At 44.5% G+C, this 22853-nt stretch overlaps 1 protein-coding gene across 2 annotated transcripts in view; it reads left to right on the top strand.

The window, feature by feature from the left end:
• The window catches only part of ATF6 (activating transcription factor 6), a 74011-nt gene that overhangs the window by 46657 nt on the left and 4501 nt on the right, over positions 1–22853 (top strand). For both annotated transcript variants that reach the window (XM_063165333.1, XM_063165332.1), the window contains exon 15: positions 9402–9486. In XM_063165333.1, coding sequence (XP_063021403.1) covers positions 9402–9486 — 85 coding nt within the window. The remainder of the gene's footprint in view (positions 1–9401; positions 9487–22853) is intronic.

The raw sequence follows: 22853 nt of genomic DNA, 5'->3' as shown, positions 1-22853 counted from the left end.
GACAGTCATTTCAGATTAGGGCTGGCTCTTGTGCCATATGTGTTGTAGGACTGAACACACTGTGATCAAATTAATTGCCTTGATTTTAAAAATAATTGAAGTCTTGACTCTACTTAGCAGTTGTTTCTGATTAGGATTTTAAAGTTCTTTTGAATCCCCAGCTGCCTGCATGTGTGGGCATTTTTGCACTGTAAGAAAACATCCTTTCTCCTGCCTTGAAATGAAATTGTTCTGCCAGAAGAGCGTTCAGTCACAGGCTGTGTGACCTTTCCTGAGCTTGTGTAGCTATTCCTGAATGTTTCTCATGTGTATTTAACCCTGATTGCTGTCTTTGACAGCTTTGTAACCCTGCTTGCTATCAACAGCTTTCTCACACAGTCTTTCCGTGAGAGGTGAGCAAGTCAGGGAAAAGGCAAGGTAGAAGTATGGTCTTGGCAGACTTGAAAATTTGAGCCCAAGTCCTTATGGATGCTGGAAATGCTGCTTAGAAAAGCGCTCTGGTCCAGCCTCCTGTGTGGAAGAAGGCTGTTGCTGACAGTGAGTAGGCTGTGGCATTGTCAAGTGGGCTCTGAAGAGCTCTCAGGATGATCTCACCACAAAGTGAGATCAAAGTGTTCTAGTACTTCACTGTCCTTTGAAGTCAGCTGGAAGAGAAAGCAGGGGACAGCTGTATTAGCAAATGGATTTGGAACTGCAGCGTTACATTGAGCCAGCATGTGGAGAAAGCCTGGCATCAATTTCTCTTTAGCCATGCAGCTTCTGTTTCATGGGAATGGGATCTGAAGAGGTCCCACTCCCCTCTAAGGAGTGTGCCCGTGGAACTGCACTGGTTTTGTGCCCTGGCTGCCTCTGTGCTGTGTGGCTGGGCTGCAAAAGGCAGAACTGCAGAAAAGCCGTGTTGGCTGATAGCAGCATCCTCCTCTGCTGGTGGGGGTCTGGGCGCTTCTTGGGACAGTCTCAGCAGAGCAGCAACTCTGGCAATCCAGGATTTGTCCTCTGTAGAAGCCCTGAGGTCATGCTGACAAGTATAGAAAGTTTCAGTTAGTGTTTTGTGAGAGAAGCAGAGAATCTGGACTAAATCCTTTTTGGTTTTACTGGGCTGGATTCACATGCCCTATCTAAATTACATGTTTTTGCAATTACAGATTGCAGTTGCAAAACTGACAGCCTGCAGATGCTGTGCAAAAGCAGAGCTCTGCTGCAGTGAATTATAGAAGGAGGAGTATTTCTTTTTATGGATAATAGTAATAAAACAATTAATTCCTTTTGGGTCTTACAAGTTTGTAAAATCTGCAAAGACAATTGACAGACTCATCTGGGAGTTACAGATGAACTGCATTTCTGTGCTTCTATAGCCTCTGGAAAGGACAGAAAATGGCAGAGAAACATAATTTTCAGATAATTAGAAGCAAACATTTGTAATTTTATGATGCTGGTTAGATTGAGAGAGCCTTTAGAAGAAAACCTGATCCTTATCAAACATAATGGAGAAACTTTCCCACCAGTACAAGCTGGGATTCTTTTTCCTTCTCTGAGGCACAGAAGTCTTACCTTTTCCAGTTTCTTTTGAAATGCTGATAATTTCCACAAATAACACACACAGAAATTACCAAAGTATTTTCAAGAATGCTTTAGAACCTTCCTGTATGATTTTAACCAAAACTGTTCACTTAGACATAGAATTCTGTCCCTCACATCCTCTTACTTTGCATTTAGGAATTTTTTTTTAATCTGCTGCCAAACCAAAATTACATCATAGCAAATGCATGCATTGTTCTTTACTTTTGGCCCTGCAGAGCAGTTCTGCAGGCAAGTTTAATTGGCAGGATTTCTGTCCAGTCTCTGTCCTGTGCCCTCCATGGTAACATGGCCTTTTTCCTTCTTATTCAAATCAAAAAGGACAAAACTACAGGGAAAAACACATTTATCAGAGAAATAAAGTCCAAATGGTGTTCCTTCACCTCATTCTCCCTTGCAATTGGACTGGCACTCGTGTGCTCCATTCAAGCTTCTGCAAACTATGGTTTCCTGGGGCATTTCCTATTCACAGGGCAAGGGCGATGGTATGTTGTGCTTCTCTTTTGGATGTCTTGCAAGTCAAAAATGATGCTGAAATAGCTTGGATAGAAATGAGGCAGGTTCATCTCGGGTAATTCCAGAACGAGGGATTTGCAGAGGAGCAGGAAGCTTGAGAGAGCTGGTAATTTTGCTGCTGTGGTGTCACTTTAGGAGGGTGAAGATGGGTGTTTCAGGAGGACAGGTGGATGAGCTTTTCTTTGGAAGCACGCTCGTGTTCCTGTTGCTGGGGGAGGGAGACACGCTGCCTTCCCAGAGCCCCACGGGGTAGAGTCTATAGATACCTGATCACCAGCATCATTTAGTGGTATCTAAAGACATAACTCCTCCTCTTTGGCCTTGTATGTTGAACAAAGGGATTATAAATCACGAAAACAGAAAAACTGAGCAGTATGTCAGTATTTTTCACCTCTATACACCTGCTTTACAGCTGCCTTTGTGCACCTCCACAGTGCTTTGCACGTTTGTGAGCCCAGCAGGTCCCTGCTGTCCTTAGTAGTCTCCATAACCTTTCAGGTTCTCAGTCCAGGAGAGATCCTTTGCTACTGGTTCTCCTTCACACAGAGAAGACTCTCCAAAGCTCCAGAGCCCCACTCGTGGGCAAGCAGCAGTGCTGCCTTTGGATGGAGGGGGAAACTCCTCCGAAGGAAGCTGTGACAGAGTGAATTTTCCATTCCTCTGAGGTCTCTGGGAATTTCACAAGGCCCTCTGACTCACAGTGAGGTGCTTTCCAGGTAGTTTGCTTTTGGAGTCCAGCCCATATCACATCTGGCAGTAGCACAATTTACAATAAAAGGCACTAAAGACTTCTTCATTAAAAGGTCTCTCATGTGGGAGCTAAACTGGGTAGCAACTCCTTCTTCTGCCAGGACAGTGACTAGAAGTTGTTCCAAAGTGCAGTTAGGTTTTATTTATGAAAATTTGTCTGGGAATGGCAGAAAGGTGTAATCTTACGCTAGAGGACATTTTATTGACTGTGGGATTGAGCTATTTCTGGTAAAACACTTAAATTAAAAATCATATCTCATCACTTCATTCCATCACTGTGTGCAAAGAATAGGCTGTAAAAACCACCTGTGCACAGAAATACAGGGATTGAAACAGCACTGGGGTGAACAGGAACAATTCTGGCAAAAATGAAAGCAGAAAAACAATCTCTATTCCCACTACTTTTTGGAGCTTTCTTGTTCTGGGACAATCTTCTCCTCATCCCTTAAAACCTAGAAAAGTAGTTAGATGCTATGATTAGGGGTTGAATTCTCAATTACAAACTCTCTTCTTTACATGTGCTGCAAACTCAAACAGTGTTAGTGTGCTGGCTAACATCAAGGTTAACATAGGTAGAACTGGTACAACTTCAAATTAAGTTAAATGGCATTGTTAAACTCAAAATGGTAAAGCTGCTCTCAGGATGTGCTGCCAAGAGCTGCTGCAGAGAGGCTGATACCTTGTGAAATTTTATTGAGGAGTTTCTGTGGGTTCCTTGCAGTCATTATCCCATTTTTCACCTGCTCCCATACTCTTCATGTCATGGATTCCCTGTAAGGATCTATGATGAGGTAAGTAAATCTCCTTGGATTTCTAAGGTCTACCTTTAAAAAAAACCTCAGAAACCAACCAAACAAAAAAACCTCAACAGATCAACTTTAAAAACAAGCCAGCTTTACTAAATTACGGTATGATGAGCTAGAGTGGTGGCTATGAGTCACAGTTTGTGCAGAGGTTTTAATTGGCTTCCTCTCTTTTTTTTTTTTTTTTTCTTTTCTATTCTCAAAAACATCTCTATGCTTTTCAGATATAAGGGTCAAAAATGTTTCCAGAGGCACTGTCCCCTCTGCATTTCTGCCCAGTTTAACATCCCCTGATGGTGAAGACAGTGTTTCAAGAACTTCTGGCATTTTCAGATGGACCAGTGCTGCATCCAGCCTGGTGTAACCTCAGGGCACTGGATGGTTGCCGTCTCCCAAATGAATCTATAATGAAAATATACAGCCATTTCCTCTACAAACTTGTAAACTTTCATACATGTCCTTTTTGAAATGCAGGAGGAAACCAGAAATGCCAAGGCCTGACTCCCATTTACATCCTGCTCTGTGCTTTGCACTGTTGGGAGCTGCTGGGGTAGATGAGGGTGAGCCTCTTGGCTCTGAGTGCACATTGGTGAATTCTGTTCCCTGGGGAAGCCTCCTTTTGTGTTCAGAGAGCTGCTGACATCCTGCATTCCTGAGAAATAAGCTCTCAGGTACTGTTTCTTGCCCAGGAGTTGTGTCCCAAGGGCTGGAATGCTGCTCAGGGCCAGGTCAGTGACTGTGTGGGAGAACAGGACAGACACATCACATCTCTGGTAACAGCAAAAAGCTGGAAACAATGATCCTGAAATTTTAAAGAAGTGTCAAATCTGTAGTTTGTGGGAAAAAAAGCTGGCTCAGGGGCTCTGCCAACCCAGGGGTTTAAGAAGTCCTTGGAGTATTGGTACTATGAATCAGTCTCTGAAGTGGCATGCAGTATTGGGCCTGGGAGAGCGTATTTTTGTTGCACATTCTTTGTACTGTCAGAAGCATACCTGTAAAGAGGGTCCAGTGTCATGTCAGACTCAAAATCTCTGAAGATGTTCAGAAAAAATAGGGTCAAAAGACAGTGCATGGATTTGATGCACAATTTTGGTATGATCAAAAAGGCACTTGTTTTCTGTCACTCGTTAGGTGTGGTCAGGTAGTGAACAGATAAGGTTTTAAGCTGTCAGGAGGTGTTGAAAACTGCCAAAAGTTGTGCCATTAAAGAAAAACAGCCCCTCCGTGGGATGTGGAGAGCTCCTCTGATGCCTTGTGAAGGCTGAGCTAGAACAGAGGCTGGACAGACTTAAAGAATAAAGCAGGGATTTATTAGGCCTCAATGGATCCACCTTGGGCAGTACGAGAGCCCAGCCAGGGCTGCACCCAAGATGAACCAGAATGGTCACAAAATGCACAAACAGTCATGAGGTCTCTCACTTTGATCAGTTCTGCTCCATTTGCATCTTGCAGTTCACTGTCCAATTCCAGCTTTAGGGTTAGCAGTCCCCTCCTTCTTGTTTTCTCTCTTCAGTCCATGCTGTTTGTGCTCTTGGGCCTGAGATTTGGGTGGCTCTCCTTGGTCCCAAGCTAGGGAATTAATTGTTTTGTCTAGCTACTCTGTGAAGAGAGGAAGCTCAGAACTACACACTAAAGCAGCACAGAATATGAAAAATATAAAAGCTCAAACCCGAGGCATCAGCTCAGCCTGGGTTGGCAGCAGCTGTAATGTGGAACCACAGCAGGAAGATTCAGGCTGGAAGAGGTCGAGGCACACAATTCCCTGGGAGACTTCTTAGTCATAAATGGAGATGAAAAAGTGTCCAGCTCCAGTGTTTGTTTGCTGTAAGAAGCCTTGGGAAGCTGCTGGACAGAGTGACAGAGTGCCCTTTGGCACGCCTGGCTCCTGCTGCCCCCTCTGCTCTGGCAACTGCCTTTGTTGCAACATTCTGGCACAGAGCAGGTCTCCAAGGCCATGGTGAAGATCAAATCTCCTCATCAAGGCAAATTACCAGAATAGCACATTAAAGTTCTCCTTTGGTATTTTAATCCAGTCTCCTCTGAGCTTTTATTGCCGTCAAGCAACAAATGTCACTTGTTTTTGCAAAAGGTTTGTCAGAGATGGAGCTCTTAATGGCGAGCAGGGCTCACTGGGACATGTTGACCAAGTCTTTGTGGGAAGTGGGGCGGGGGCTGTGTTGCTGGAGCCTTGGCTCCCACATGGATCCCATCTGTACTTTGCAGGGTACGTGCTCCAAGCCCCCCGGAGGGGCCCGAGCCTCGGCAGCAGCATGGCCAGCCGTGTTCACACAGGCAGGTGTGCTGAATATGCTCTAACAAAGCACATCTCAATCAGGAGTCCTTAATTAAGGCCTCAGAAAAGCCTTTTGAAAAATACTTATCCATACCTAAGCACAACAGCTAAGAAGGTAAGGAGAATCCAGGGGAATTGATTTGACAGAGAGAAACCCCTGGGACAGGAGGAAGGACAGCTCGTGCTGAGAGTGCAGCGCCTTGCGGGGCTGGAAATCCTCTCCTTTGTGTCCTGTGTCACGTGAGCTTCCCCGAAATGCCTGCCCCACTCCTCCAGACAGTCCCTGGAACATTTTCCTCTGCCGTGGGCATACTGCAAGGGTTAATTCCTGTGTGTTTGTGTCTCACAATGAGGCAGGAATGGACTGCTCCCTGGGAGGTGCTGTGGCTGATGGGATAGGCTTTGCAAAAGCCAAAACAAGCACTATTGCCAGTTCTGTTAATTTAAATGCCAAGAGTCCAGATTGGAGGTGATGGTAGTTTAAGAAACAAAATTAGATCAAAAAAACCCCATGCCTAGCATTTTTTCCTCTGTTTAATGAAGCTTCATGGTATGCAGTGATGATGTTTTGTTTACATCCTTAAAACTATGAGAGTTAAAACCAATTTTTTAACAAAAAGAAGAAAATGAAAGCTAAAACATCTCCATATTTTCATGCATCTAGGTAGGAGAGACTTTGGGTACCAAACCACATATCATAGACTGAGGCTGAAGCTGCAGGAGCGCCGGTATTTTTGGAATATTCTAGCACAGTGGGACAGGATTTCCATTGCCATTTGGCTGTAGGGTTAGAGATACATGAGACTCTAATGCCTTATCCCTGCTGGAGCCCTGATAACACTGATCTGATACACAAGAAACCTCAGAATCCTTATTGCAGGCCCATGTGTTGTTGAGACTTCACTGAATTAAGGTAACGTGTTCGTGGCTGGGTTTTTAGTATCTGTGTCTATCTGTCCATCTCATCTGGCTTCAGTATCACAGAACTGCAGAGATGATCAAAAGAAAAATGAGAGTGCTGAAGCAAGGATCTCGTTTGAAATATTCTTTCCAGGCTGATATTTTTCCAGTCATTCTGCCAGCAGTCTCAGGTCTGCTTAGTCTGTTTAAACTGTCGTCTGAGTGCAGCTCCAGCTCCAAGCCAAAGCCATCTGTTGTTGGGTAATAGTTCTGATTTGTTCTGCCTCTGGTTGACACTCATGCTCCTGAGCCAGATGCTGACTTGCAAATTTTGCTTTTATTCATTTTCAGTTTTATACCATGTGTTAATATCACAAACAATATTTTAATTTAGGTTTGTTTTGGGGGTTTTTTTGTCTACTGTTTAAAATTAGGGATGAGTGTGACAACCCCTTCTGGGATGCAATTCAGCATCCTTCAGAATGGCACATGACATTTTATAAATGCATTCAAACAGTGCTTCCAAATGTCTGATATCTTCCAAATCACTAATCTGTACACTCATTTCTGTGGCGTAGAATTAATTTTATTTTGCTTTCAAATAAAAGGTTTGGACTGCTTGAAGACTTCTGGGCTTGAGAATGCTGTGGGTGGCTAACTGTGGTCAGAATATCTGATATTCTACAGCATACCCTTTGACTTCAGTGAAGAATGAGGATAGTTAGGTAACTTTGCAAGTTTGCACTGATGCAAAATGCATATGAAAGATAAAGATGATTCAAGAGATGGATACATTTCACCAATTCCAGATTTATAAAATGTCTCTTTGTAGATGGGCAGCTTCCAGACAATGGGTGCGTCTTGCACATTAGCTCCTGGTGGCAGTCTGGGTTTAGAGCTTTCTGTTTTCCTGTTTTCTCCAGAGTTGCTGTTGAATCACTGGGAGGTTGTGCAGCAAGTCCAAAACACTGTAAAATCCTTGTGGTAGCTCTTGATACAATTTAGACATACTGTAAATAAAGGTGCCATTATAAGGCAGCATAGATTAATGCACCAGTCTTCAGATAGGTTAGCAAAAAGCAGCTGCTACTTGTAATGACTCTCAGGTGATCATCAGTGCAGTACTTGTGGTTTGGTAGGTAGTGATGCACTCTCAGAAGCATTGAAAAAGGAAAAAACCAAACAGTATAGGCATTTTTAAGGTCTGCTAAAAATAGTCACCAAATTGTGGCAAGGGCATTGCTACAAAATGTAATTTAATGGACATCTTATCTTAGGCCTGTTCCTTTGGGAACATTGGATTTCAAGAAGAGTTTTTATGTAAGGTTCATTGTCTTAGTGAATGTTTTCTTAATCTTAAGCGGTTCAAAAGTGAAATGGGAATTACATACGTGATCTGAGAATTATACCAGAGTGGTTTTATAATTTTGGTTACCAAGATGTTTTTTGCAGACATTTATTTAAGTAATGTTTTCTTCTCATGGTCAGTCATTTAGTGTTTTGGGGGAGGGAAATTTTTGATGGGAAAAAAAGAGAAAGAAAGTGATATTTCTGCAGTGTATCTACAGAATATCTTGATATATTTGACACCTAACTTTGTGTGTAACTCAGTTCCCCAAATCTTGCATATAAAACTGTAATGTTTATATTTTTCAATGGCAAAATTACAGTTACCCTGATATTAATAAATTAATGTATCCTGAAGGAAGTCAAATTCAGTTTGCCAAAAAGATAACCTTGCCCAAAAGTATGAGATGTTTGTATGGGAAAAGCATGGGAAAGCATGAAAGGAGACCATCAAACTGGCTTAATAATATGAGAAATGCCTGGACCACAGCTTTTAAGTTCCATTGATAAGGGAAGAAGCATATTTTTGCAGGCTGCAAGTCGAGCAGCTTGAGTTCAGCAGCAGCACAAGAGCCCTGGACAGAGGCTGTGCTTCTGCCTGCAGGCCAGGTCTGTATCCAGGGCAGGTCTGTGTCCTGCAGAGGCAGCTCCCACTGTCAGAGCCAGGCAGCAGCGCCCAGGAAAGATCAGATACTAGAGCACAGCTTCACCATCCAGCTTCCCTAGGAGGTGTTGTCAGCAGAGCTTGTGTCTCACACCCCAGTCCAGCTCTGAGCAGTGCAGGCCTGCTGCACAAGGCATGCGGTGTAGAGCTTCACAGAGCAAGATGACTTACATAGAAAGTAAACAGCTGTGCAAGTAAAAGCTTCAATTCAGCAAGGTCCTTAAACATATGTTTAAATATCATTGAAGTCAAGTTAAATTGCTTTAATCATATACATAAGCACTCTGTTGAATGAGGGCTTAATAGTAGTTTGCATCTCTTTCCACATGATTGAGGCTTTTTCATATTTGCTGCATGCAATAGGGATTTCTTCTTGGTTACACAGCATGAGCAATTGCTGTGACTTTTGGAAGACTTCCTCAACAATATGAATTTTCTGAGCTGTTGTAAACAGTACAGTGTGGAATGCCAGTAAGAGAGAAAGGAAAGTCATTTTCCCAGCTCTCTGCTTTGAGAGTAGATTTAACACATCTTTTCTGCTGTTTTCCAGGACCACCTGCTCCTGCCAGCCACCACACATAACAAGACCAGGAGACCAAAGATGTCTATAGTGCTGCCAGCTGTAAACATCAATGGTAAGTGCAAAAGAAGTAAGGGAACGATAAGAGAACAGTTTCAAAGAGACGTGACTGACTCATACATGAAAAGCAAACTTAGGCCAAATGTCTGTCATTACAGCTTTGCAAAAGAAGTCAAACTGATCATTGCTGGGGTTTAGCTGCCAGGGTCCCCGCTGGAGCTGAGTACTGGCAGATCTCCCATGCTTGGTCACCCAGACTTTGAGGAGAGCTGGGGACTTGGCCAGCAGTTGTGCGTTGTGGCTCCCTCCAGGATGGGGAGGGTGCCATCCAGTCCTGGTGATTTGTACCCAGCTGATGAAGGGTTACATGAATGGGATTTAAACTCTAACTCGGTGGCTCACAGAGCCCATGGAGACTGTCCTCATCTCCTCGTTTGGGTTCCTCCTACGCTTGCCTAGCAGGGCAAATTCCTTGGCCTTGCTGGTTTATTAGGATGCTGACTGCCTTCCCTGGCCCTCCTCAGCTGTTTACCACGCTGTTATACAACACTCAGTGTGAGTGGGACCTCTCAGCACTGCCTGGTCAGGATTAATAATCATCATGTTACGGTGCTGCGGGACAGCAGAGAAAACAGCTTTGCACTGGGGCACGGGCTTATTAGTGCACAGAAATGTTCTGGGTCAGCATTTCAGTCCCACACGAGAGACAGGACACGACCTGCACGAGTATATCATGAATTCAGATGGTGAGGAATTGCCAGGGTGGGACATGCTTGGGACACAGGGTCACTGCCACACTCATCAAAGGCACTGAGAACCCTGCAGCAGCGTAAACGTTACTTTCTGAACAACTGTGCACATAATGCTTTTTTAAAACATCTGTCTTTTACAGTACATGTGAATCATAAGCCCAAATGTTATTGTTAAATCCCAGCATGCTGAAAACATTATCTGCTGATGTGAATTTCCATAAACTAAGAAAAAAAGAATCAGTTCAGGCTTTTAGCATTTTAATAATTGCACTTTCCCATGCAGTACAGCCGAGTGTGATAATCTGTACAGCTATCCTAGGGGAATTTTTATTAGATGTATCAAAATTATTTTTGGCATTTATCTGCCTGAAACTCCCTTTTTATGTCTGTTACAAAAATCCTTTTCTGGCTGACCTGCCCACATGCAAGTGGGCACTTTATCACTGAAGTACAAACACTATTTCTAAATTACAAATTATTTCTTCTTAACATTTTACCGAGTCCTGTTTTTACTTTAAATAACTTTTCATTTGCTGGAGTAAATATAATTTGGAAAATACCCATCAGAATCCAGTGACAAATCTTATCCATAAATAATGAAACATTGTGAAATTATATTTTCATCAGTTCTTCGGGATTTTTTCTTTGGAACATCAGCATAATCCAGGAAATAAAAAAAATGTCCAGGGATTTGGGCAGAGATGTCGAAACAGATGAGACACAAGAATAGCATTAAGTAAACAACAGCATCAAACATGGATTCCTCTGTGACACCCAGCCAGGTGTTGGGAAGAAAGACAAACAAGAGCCAGTAGGTAACTTGGCTTGATTTTCAGTTTGACTATTGATAACCATAGGAAATGATTCCCTAAAATGTTCTGTCTGGAGAAGAACCCGTTTCTGTCCTTTGAGAAAATTGCTTCTCCACCCTTTTCTGCCTCTCTGGGGACTGGAGTTCATCTGCACAAGTATCTGGGAGTTAGCTGACAGCAGAGCTTTCCTCCCAGCTGTCTGCTGTTCTTTTAAGCCCACCTTAATGCTTTGTGCACCTGCAGAGAGTTGGCTGCTGGAAAAGGACGAGTCTCCTTTGGAGAAATTGGCAAAACTTTCAGTGTAAGAACTTGTCCCCTGTTTCCTTGTGCCTCAGCCAGATCTCTGTGCAAGAAGGGAAACCTTTTCTACTGCCACTTCCTTGCCCTTCTTTTTTACTGCCACAACCCTGCCAGAGCAGCTGACAGGAATACAAATGAAGGGGTCTTTGTTTTGAAGTTTTTTCAGAACTTCATCACTTGCTTGTGATTACTTGCATTGTGTACTAAAGTTTACCCATGACACTGTTTCCAAAGATGAACTACTTGACAGGGCAGTTGAGAACCAACCCTTTGAACTACTTGGACAGTCTTTTCCCAGCAGACAGTCATCCTTTTCTGGTTACACTTAGATTGTTCTGGTGCCTTCTGAGGCCCACTAGAGGCTGCCTTTAGCTGGCTTGAGCCATTCCCACCATTAGCTGCAGGGACAGAGAAAGGTATGGACAATGAGTACAGAGTGGAATGAGTTGTCCACTGCCGTCCTACGTGGCTCTGCAAGACTAATCTGGCAGTTTTCACAAGTGTACAAAGCAGAGTCAAGGTTACAGCCTGAAGAGTTTTTCTGGGAGGAAGGTGGCAGTCCTTGTGCTGTGAGGTAGTGACAAATGTCAAGAGACAATCTTGTGATTGATGTGCACATGCACGTGTGTGCAGTCAGTAAGATCGAAGTTAAAAAGGAGATCTTGTACAAGGCAATAGCAGTATGTTATTAATTTTCCAGATAAAAACTTGCTTTCAAGTATTCAGTTGCTCTATGCTGGCAAAGAGTAAAAACAGCCCTTACCTTGTAGTGTGCCATGTGCTCCTTCTCACAGGCAGCCTGAATCTCCCACACCCCTCAGAGAGCATTAGGATAGAACCAGATCCTCACTGTCCGGGTGCACAGAAACGTATTTGCCTATTTAAATATGTTTAGTATGTTAAATATGTGTAAATTTAATTTTTTTTTTAAGTACAGGAACTTGTTAAACATTGTTACCTGGTAATCCTCCGCCTCCTACTCCCTTTTCCTTCTTCCTCCCTGGTCATAGCCCCTTTCCAAGCTTGCTAGGCCATCCCCCAGTTCACAGTCAGTGCTTGCTGGCAGCTCTTCCTTTTCTGCCTCCCCAGATGCTCTAGCAGTGCTTTGCCCTTGTGCCATGTCCCTGCTGGCTGCTGTCCCATGGTGCAGCTCTGCCCTTGGCCCCTGCAGCCTGCCATGCCCCGTTCTGACCTGCCTCTGCCCAGGGACCACATGCAGTACTCACAGAAAATCTGCCTGATGGTACCTAAGGGCCTCAGCACTGGTAAACCTGGAAGGAAAAAGGCACAGCTGGGGAGTCCTAGTCCCACTCTCTGTGGTTTTGGAGGCACCATTGGTGTGCCTTCCTGAGAAGTTACTCCAAGAAGAAATATCTTGCAGTTTCTCATGGGAATGAAAACGAACTGCAATCTACAGTTAAACTCAGGCTTTTGTTTTCAAGCAAGTCATGTTTGTTATGCTGGATTGCAGCTATTATTTTAGAAATCTAACTATGCACTTGAGACCAGTTAAATCTCCAGTAGGTTTCATTCCTAAATTTGCTTTTATTTTAATTCGGAATGTTGTTGGCTCATTACACCAATTCCAAATTGACATATAGGCGGTGCCTTTCTTGAAGTTTTAAGTGAAACCATCTGCCATTAGCCCTCTATTTATTTAACTGCAGCGTGTTGCAACATGGATCCTTGGATCCAAGTAACCTATGGAGAAGAGTGTAGCTGGGCCACTCTGCCCACCCTGAGCACAAGCTTTCTGTGTGTGCAGCATGCCTGCAAGCTCTGCAGCCCAGCACAGCCCAGCAGGACTGCTGCTCTGTGCAGCACACACGAGTGGGGACAGGCAGGGCCAGAGAGCCACTTCAGTGTCTGGCCCAAGAAGCCCCTTTCAGGAATGCAGTTCTGCCTGGGATTAGGTGAGGGACTCTCACAGCTTGCACTTGCTCTTGGTAGGAGCAGCTCTAAGTGTCTGTACAGGTGTGGACTCTCCTTAGAGGCAACACAGAGACTAAAATGGCCTTTTTTCTTCTTGGGATCCCTGTGCAAAACAGTTCCCTGTATGTGAAAGTTTTTCCATCATTCACTTTCTTTAAACGGGATTGGTGTCTGCGCTCTAGGTGAAAACAAAAGTGAGAGACCTGATGAGAAAGCCCCTGGTGAAATCTAAGGCTCATTTTCTTGGAATTAGCAGCCATGATAGAGAGAGTTTTGAATTTTTTATAAATATTCTGGGTAGATCCTTAGTCTGATGAAGCCCAGTGGGGCTTGTCTTCAGTCTGCCTTTGAGATAGCTGTTTGTGTGACCCTCAATAACCTGACCCTCCTTAACCTTCTTAAGGAGCCCTCTTCTAACGGTTGCTTTTTGTCATGAAATCCAACAGCAAGATAATCTCCCAAAGGCAGAAATGGAATGGAGTGCTGACTTCAGCAGAGTCCATGTGCTCTGTTGTGTTAGCCAATTTCTGATTTGTGAGCAGTTCCATCAGCTTTCCTTCTTGCCATCCATCATCATACTGAGGTAACAGACTTCAAAAGTGCTCTGAAATAATATACATTCTAATTAAAAAGGTGGAAAACAAATCTAGTGGTAAGGCTTTTTGATCAAAACTGGAGTGATTTCTGCCATCAAGCAGCATAATTATTTGCATTGCAGCTACAAAAAACCTCCTTTCAACTGCCAGCCATGTGCAAGCAAGTCACAGATGTCCCAGGATGGTAGCAAAGTGTCTATGAAAAATCTGTAAGGCAAACAGAACCCACACAGGCTGAGGAGGAAAATAAAAACAAAAGCTCCTTGGGAAGTGACAATGGTCTGTAAGTTCCCATGTCTTAGGGTTGAATAAATAAAGTCTTCAACTTCCTCTGCCTTTCAGGGTCAAGCAAACAAAAGATGGGTTTCCTTTTTTCAGAGCAAGAAGCAGAATTCGCAGCCACTCATTGAGGAAGGTCTAAAATAGCATGTATCTGACCGAACAGCAGCCTCTTCCCTGCAGGCTACTGCTTGGCATTTTGGGAAGCCTCTTTCTTGCTTTGGATGGCTCCAGAGCAGTTTCCAGGAGGGTTGTCCATAGCTCTTGTCCCTCATTGTTCTCCCTGTGCCTAAAAGCCAAGGCATGGTGCCCATGGCTCCCTCTCACAGCTGCTGTCCTTGGCACCAGGCTGGGAAGCTCATGCCATTCTACCAGGTACAGGGGACACATCTCTTAGCTGCACAAGCATGAGATACAGAGATACTTCCCTCAGTGTTCTGCTTTTTATCTGCATTTGACAGAAGGTGCTGAGAACTCAGCACAGCCTTACAAGCTGTAGTGTGTGTGACCAGAAGACTCTGGAAGTTGTGTATGTGGGATTAGAACCTAGATGTGAGATGAAAGAAGGGTGACTGCTAAGGTTTTTCAGGAAAGTCGCCCGGGAGTCCGTCAAGTTCTCTAAACAGGATGTAGGGAAATACATCTAAGAATGTTTCCAATGCTGCCATTCCAGTCATTTTGTAACTGCCATTCTTTTGCTTCTTGAGCTGCCAGTTGAGGAATAAAAGTTGTTTTGCTCAAGTCTGAGGAAGGAAGAGTCAGAGGCATGATTAGCCCTCACTGCAGCAGCTGATTCCTGAGCCTGGGCTGGGACAGAGGAGAGCCTGCAGTGTCCTGTGTGCAGCCATGGGCCAGCACATTACTGTGGTTCTCCTGTAATTAGGAGGATTTGCCAATGTCAGAGATGTACTTCTGCTCCCGTGCTCTTGTGAAGCTGTGCTGCAGAGGTCAGGATTGAAATGATGGCAGAACATTGTTTAACAAGAAATTTTAACAACAGATTTTAATAATCTTGTAAGATGCTGCTATTTGCGTTCTTGTTCTCAAAGTCATGTAGAAGTGCAGTTTGTCAAAACAAAATATTCCTCAAACTTTCCTACATTTCTTTGAATCAGAATAGATCATTGCCTAGATTAAATCCTAAATAAAAGTTTTCAACTGTTACCTTTGAAAGGCTTTGCTCTCCCCCGCCAAGTTTGTTAATACATTGTCTTTGACAGAAAGGAGGAGATGAAATTATTTTAAAAAGTAAGAAAGAAATCATTCAAGAATCTGTGCGCAAAAGTAATGGAATCTGTGTCACTTGAGTTCATGTTTATTTATTTAGACAGGAAACGAACAAGAAATGAAATCATGAAGGCTTATTCCCTAATGAATTTTCATAACGAGTTGTTTACCTAAATTACTAAATGAGTAATCTATTTTTATGCATTCAAAAGAACAGGAAGGTTATTTCAGAGGATCTTCAGTGCCTTTTGCCCCTTAATGAATGCAGAAATGAGTATCTCATGGGTTTTGCTAGGGCAGGCCAAGCCCCAGCGTGCCTGGTGCTCCCTGTGCAGGCAGGGCACTGCTGCACATGGCATTGTGCTGGGAATGCACCGTTTGCCAAGGGGGCAGAGAATTAGTCATAAATCAATTGGACTTGGTATGTAGTATTTCCAATGCCAGTGTTGTTACAGCAGATTTTTTTTTTTTCCATAGGAATGATACACTTCTGTAAAATACACAAAGTATAATTAAAAAGAAGCCCTTGCCATAGGCTGGCAGCACGGATGCCAGTGTGGAGTTGCAGAGTTGGTTTGAAATGAGCATGTGTGTGTCTCCTGGGTGTTTGTTAGCCCTGCATGCTGGTGCTGCTGTGGGCGTGTGCTCTTCCAAGGCTCACAGAGAGCACATGCTGCAAAGCAGAGAGGAAACTTTCACCCCAATCTATGAGGTTACTGTTGCCATCATGGCTGTGTCCTGCTATGTGCAGCATGTTGTAATTCTAGCCTCCAGCCCAGCCAATCTGCCTTAATATATCTTCAAATGCTGTAAATCCAAGATTATATAATTCCTCTTGGTGTGAAATTATAGGTGGCAAACAGTTTTATGTTTGTGATATGTGGGCCAACTCTGGTAACTCTCTATTTCTGCAGTGATCTGAAGCATAATTACCCATAATGAGCTCACCCTGTAAAAACATGAAAAGCTGCAACGGAGCTGGTAGAGGAGGTTCACATTTATGAGTTCAGTCTTGAGAACATCACTGGAGTAAACCTAGAGACTGGTGAAAACAGTCTGAGAGGGCCTGTTGGAATGTTTGGGTTAGTCTCTAAGGAGACTCCTGCCATCAGGGCTGGCAGGCTTTTCCCTGCTCCTCAGATCCTGGGTCTGTCCTCCAGGCTGCACTTCCCTCACCTCTTGGTACAGCCCTCCTCACCCCTGGTGCTTCCTGCTGTGCTTCCTGGGCATCTTCTGGCCCTGGAAACTATTTGAAAAACACATCCTGAGTTCCTGAAGGACATTTTTGCTCATTCCCCACTTCATAAAGTAAATCATCTCCCTGCATCCTGCCTGAGTCTGTAGCAGCTCCAGAGGAGCAGGCTGTGCCCTGTCCCCGTCTAGCACAAACACCTTCTGGGCGAATGCGGATGAAGAAATGACTGCCAGCCCCAGCTGCCCCTCTCCATGGGAAAGGAGGCACCCCTGTATCAGAGCAGGACTCGCACATGACAGCTGTAAATCTCCTGGTGCTGTAGCTGGGAGACAGAAATGTTTGCAAGGGCTGTGTCTCTTTGTGAGCACGCTGCGTTCGCTCCGGCTCTGCAGTGCTTCCATCGGTGCCTGACACAGGCACTGAGGCACAGAAGTTCATGTGCAGGAGAGTGCTCACCCCACACAGACAGAAAATGGTGTTAGAAATACTCTTCTACAAGCAAGAGCTGATTGCAGGATCTAAATAAATGAGGTAACTTTATGTACTCAAGTTAGACAGGTGGAAAATTCGGCTCACTCTTTGGATACCGTCCAAGCTATAAAGACATTTCAACTGTAAGGGAATACAGGCTCTCACTGGCCTGCAGTCTTAAACCAGGGACACACTTTAACACCAGGATGCAAGTGATACTGGGTGATAGGCAAGGTCCATGTCAGTGCAAACATGACGTTCCCTCTTGAAAATAAAACTTAAGTCCAGTAGTTAAATGAATTTTATCAGTAAGTGCCTGCAACTTGAAATGCCACAGTTCAAAGGTAGAGGCTAAATAAAATGGGAAAAGAAAGGAAAGGAAAGGAAAGGAAAGGAAAGGAAAGGAAAGGAAAGGAAAGGAAAGGAAAGGAAAGGAAAGGAAAGGAAAGGAAAGGAAAGGAAAGGAAAGGAAAGGAAAGGAAAGGAAAGGAAAGGAAAGGAAAGGAAAGGAAAGGAAAGGAAAGGAAAGGCATTAAAGGAAAAACTATTGGAGTTAAAATGCTGACAAATGAAAATTGATTAAAGATTAAAAGCTCATTGCAAAAGTCTTTAAAAGAAGACTAAAAAAATACAATGGCCTTAAGTAATGCATTAAAGTCAATCCATAGAAGTAAGATGTCTTTTAAACAATGGACATTGTAGCCAAATGAGAGAATGGGAAAAAAAAAGAGGATAATTTCTGGCAAACTAAATGTCAAACCATAAGAAGTTAAGCCAGAAAAAGATACTGAGCAACAGCATGCCTGAGGCATAAAAGAAATAGTAAAAATATTTTTGAGAGGAGACTTGCCAGGGAGTCTCTAGTGCCTGTGGAGGACCAAGGTGTTAAGGAGTACTTCAAGTGGAAATCAGCGCTGCTGAAGGAAGGAGTAAAGTGTTCTTGTGCTGGTATTAACCACTGAGGCTGTACAAATATCAGGCAGGTGACAAATAAGGCAAACTTTTAAAAAATTACTCCAACCAAAGTCTCAGTTTTGCACCAGTTGGCAGAATCTGTGAGAGTTGAGTGTGTCCTGGCACATGCAAGAGGTTGGGAAGAAAGCACAGCTCCTGCAGAGGAAAGCCCTACCTCAGTGCTCCATTGGAGGCCCCAGAGGGAGAGTGAGTGGCCATAAGGGTGCTCCCTTCAGCACAGCAACATACTGAGTGTTCAGAAACCTTGGGAAAATATGGTTCTTTGAGACTGCTGAAAGGAAGCAAGCTTTTGTGAGACAAGAGGGAAGGCTCACTCACAGATCAGTGTCTCTCTAAAAGGTGGAAACAGACGGTTGTTGCCAGTAGTTTGATACACAGGTCTGTGCTGGGGAGATGCCCTGCTGCACTCAGAGGGAGCAGTGCCCTGCTCCTGAGACAAGCCCTCCAGCCCTAGTTCTTGAAAGAAGCCTTTACTGGAATGCCTTTCTAGGCTACTCTCCTGTGTGCAGTTTAATGTCTTGTAAAGTGGGTAGGTCTGGATTTGCAGGCAGTGTGGGAAGTTTGTTTATCCTTTTAGTGCCTCCCAAGTAGGCATGGGATGGTTCTGACTAAGAGCATTGCTCTTCCTCTAGCCTCTTTCCTTCACTCCCTGGAGTTTTCTGTGCAGCAGAACTCCTTACCCTTGTCTTTGTTTTCTCTTTGGGTTTTTGCCTTTTGTCATTAGCATTGTCACAGATGGTAAGATTTTAAATAGGGTAATCCTGCAGCAATGCTACCCTGCCAACAACACACAAACACGCAGCCAGAGCTGTCAAAAATGTCTCTCTTTTTCCTAGAAATACTCCATCTGAGGGAATTTTAAATCAAGTGCCTGTGAGGGTCAGCACAGATGAGTCTGGTCTTCTCTTCCTGAGGTGACCATTGGCTCCCTCTCCAAAACAGCAGCAATCACACTGAGTGCACACTGGGCCATCTCCTCAGTAGCTCACGTTCTTTCTCTTAGAGGAAGTGATGCAGCATGAAAGACTGAAAAGGGAGGTAGGCAATCCAGTGGGACACGGTCCCTGGGAGGAGCCAACTTTCCTTCCCTCTCCCTGAGACCTCCCAGTCTAGAGCAGGTACTAGAAAGCACCAGCTGGCCCAGATTGGCCACTGACCACATCGCTCACAGGAGCTGCTGGCCTCTTCCAGAAACCACACAGTGCTGTAAGCTAAGGGCAGGTGATGCTCCTCACCCACAGCAGTGCCAGCCTCGCTGGTGGCTCCATTATTTACTTCAGAGGCCACTGAGAGCTTGTTTCCTCTGGTTTTCTTGCTTACCTCTCATGCCTGTGCATGTCTCCCTTGGATAACCCCTGACACCATTGGTCCAATGGATTAGGCATGAAGATAGAGACCCTGTCTCCTGCTGTCAGTTCATGACTTGTCAGGGTGAGTTTGATGGTGTGGATCCAGTGTTTCTGTACTCCTAGAGATGTCTGGCTCACAGCTGGAGAGGAGGTAGGAGACCTGGAAACTGAAATGCCAGGATCTCACTTAGTCTGTGCCCGCGACTGAGGACAGCTGAGTTCACAGAGGTGAGACCACTGCAACTGCTCTGTTTGGAAGTAGTTCCAAGTGAGAATTTGCTTTTAAAAAGGGAAGTTATTTGGGTCACACTATAACTTTCTCCCTTGCCTCTAACAATCCTGTCCAACAATCCAATCTGTAAATGTTTTAGCAATCCTGCTGCGTTGTTGCAGTGAGCATATTTTTAGTCTGTTACAGTGCTTCATTTATATACTTATTTGGTAGTGTATACCAACCCTTCAGATGGAAACATTGTCCAGATGTGCTGGGTAGGACAGTCAGGGCTTCTCAGCGCAGATGAGATGGAAGATTGCTGCAGTGACAATGTAGAGAAAGCCCTGTGAGTTATGTGTGGGGACAGCTGCAGCCCTTCAGCAGGCCAGTGCAGCTGGTGCCTTCAACTCCTGAGGCTCATGTTTTCTGAGCCCTGCTACCCTAAACATGAGCTCTGGATTGGGCCAGGGTAGGTTACAATAAAAACTATTTGATGCTAAATCATTCCTAAAGCTAAACTTCATCATTGTCAGCTTGGTGCAGCTCGCACAAAGCTCCCAGGTGCTGGAGCACGTTAGTGGCTCTTTGAAAGCTGCCCTGGTTTCTGCTGCTGTAAGAGATGGGCTGCAGAAGGGGCTCCAAGTGTAGATTAATGCTGACACAGACTGGAAACTTCCTCTTCATTGTGGAAAGTACAGAGTGTGAGGAGCTGTTCAGCAAAGACGGCTTTAATAGAGTTTGGTGGGTTTGGATCACCTTACACAGGGGCGATTCGCTGGCTCCTGTTTTGACATCAGTTCCATGAATAGCAAAGTCACCTTCTGCTCCCCACCCCCCACACAAGGAGGGGATGATTCTCTCTCCTTACTGACAAAGACAGCTAGTTAAATAAGGATGGGGGGTGAGTGATTGCCCTCCCTGTACTTAGCAGGAGTAAGGACATGTAGTCCAGATCTGTGTGGCTGACAGCACCTAAAATGTGTATTCAGTGAGCACAGCAGACACAGAGCCAGGCAGGTTCTGACCATTTAAAATTGCCTACTCAGAAAGCAGCCAGTAGGTACTGGCACATGATTATCTGCTTCAAAGGCAGCTGGGGGCCTTAGAAAAGGGCCTGAGGACTGAGGACCTCGCTGCATGATAGAGTATTGGTGCCACTGAGTATTTTTTTGGTAATACACTGTGATATTGCCGAGAGCAAAGTAAAATTTATAGTTCTGGTAGAATAAGGCACTATAAATGTACATATGGCATGAGTGCACCTTCAGAAAGCTGTAAAACCTTTCCATGGTGTTTGAAACAGTCCAGCAAGCTCAGGTGGCCTTTCAGGGGAGCTCTGTTTCAGTTTCTCTGCAGACACCAGTTTTCACAGTGAACATTTGCTGCAGCAAAGCTTTTTGGGGAAGATGTAAATAGGAAAGGATAAATTATCTAGAATTACATCTTCTTTCAGACAGATGTGTCCGTAGGGCCAAACAGCCTGATGGTATGTGTAAAGTTGAATTCTGTGGAAAGAGCTGAGATCACCATTTGTTCTTACTAACTGCAGAACAAAAGTTTCATTGCCTGCCTTTCAAACTCTCTGCCTGTCTTCTTCCATTCTCTGAGAGAGTATCTCCCATAGAAGTAGGTGCTCAATCTCACAGACATTTGAACAGCCAACTGATTGATGGATGTCAGTGCTACTGAGGGAAGAAGGAGGATTTTGGTTTTATGGCCTTTACAGTTTTTAAAATGTAGTGCTTCAAATATGAAGACAATCTTCTATCATCCTCAGTAATTTGTAGCAGTAGTTAATGCCCTCAGCCCTATTTGGTTTTGGTTTGGACTGCAGACTTCAGCTTTCATCTGTTGGATCTTGCAATGTGATTATTTTTAGAGAGAGAGCAGCACTGGGAATTAGGTTTCTGTTCCCCAGACCAAGCTCGTGCTGGGAGTTTGGTACAGCCTGCAAGAGCCAGTAAGGCTCTTTGGGAAAGTGCAGTCAGAGCTGCAACGCTTGGCACAATTACCTTTGCTATTAATTTGAAATAGTCAGTCATCTGAAGCATGGCTTTTAAAGCTGTTAACAAAGAATTAAGTGCAGCACTGGCTCTTGGCCCAGCAAGGATAGCTTCTTTAGCCTGAGTCTGCACTGTGTGAAAAACTGTGTTCTGAACTTCAAAGAGGAGCAATAAATCTATTTATTGATCTGCCTCTCTATTAATCTATTATTAATCTATCTCTCCTTTACAGGAGATCTGTTTTCATTTACACAACCCCACCAAACATCAGTCGTTGGTAATTGAGGGCAGTGAAGATCAGTGTGTGTCAGCGTTGCCCTTGTGTAACGCACACTGGCAGTGCTGACCTTCCAGCCAGCACCCGAGCAGCAGGCAGCAGCCTGGGGCTGTCACTCCTGCCCCACAGACACCCTGCTACCTGTGCTTCACTGGGAGGGCTGCTGCCTGTGTGCTCAGGCTGGCCTGAGCTCTGGATCAGCCACAGGCACCTGCTGAGCTCAGTGCTGGGCACAGCCCCTCGGGAAACCCACCCTCTGCCCCTCTGGTGCCTCCAGGTGTTGGTACTGCACGGGAGGGGAAGGAGAGAAAGCATGACAAGGCTGGTTTTGAATGATCTGACACAGGAATCACCAGGCAATATCGTTTGCTTGTTCTGGGAGTCAGATCAGACCGTGGAGTCCAGTGGAGAACCCACAGCTCGAGGTGCTGGGTTTGAGGAAGGTGCTGACCACAGCTCTGGTCAGGAGAGGGAACTTGCAGCTTACAGAGGTGCAGGGCCAGAGGACCAGGAGTGAATGCAAGTGTCTGTGGAGCTCTGGTACCCAAGGGCTTGATAGGCAGCTGCTCCTCCAGCCTTTCCTTAAAAACTCTTCATCATGAAGATCCTCTCGTCTCCCCAAGGTACTTTCATCCAGGGCTTGTATTTCATTATCATTAGAAACTTGGTCAAAGTTAAATATGTTTCTCTTGCAGTTGAGCTGTTGTTTCTAATCCTGTCATTCTGCTGGCTTATCCACAATGATCCTCTGCAGTCCTCAAGGTTTTTCTGTAGTTCTTCTGCCCGGCCCCATTTTTACTCATTTTCCAGCTCTGGCTGTGGTTGAAATACATTTTGAAAATCTTGGACAGCTTCTCTCTTTTATCAAAATTGCAGTCTCATCCAATCTAGCCACTCCAAGGTCATTGGAATCTCTCCAGTTTAGCATCTTCCAGAAATCTTCTAAGTATGCTGTCTATTCCTCGTCCAGATCATGAAGCAGTTTAATGGCATCGAGCTCAGGACAGAGTCGTGTGGAATCGTTTTTTGCAATGACAGTG

Source organism: Melospiza melodia, chromosome 11 (assembly GCF_035770615.1).
Source record: "Melospiza melodia melodia isolate bMelMel2 chromosome 11, bMelMel2.pri, whole genome shotgun sequence".
NCBI lineage: Eukaryota > Metazoa > Chordata > Aves > Passeriformes > Passerellidae > Melospiza > Melospiza melodia.
This window is presented reverse-complemented; position numbering and strand designations above follow the sequence as displayed.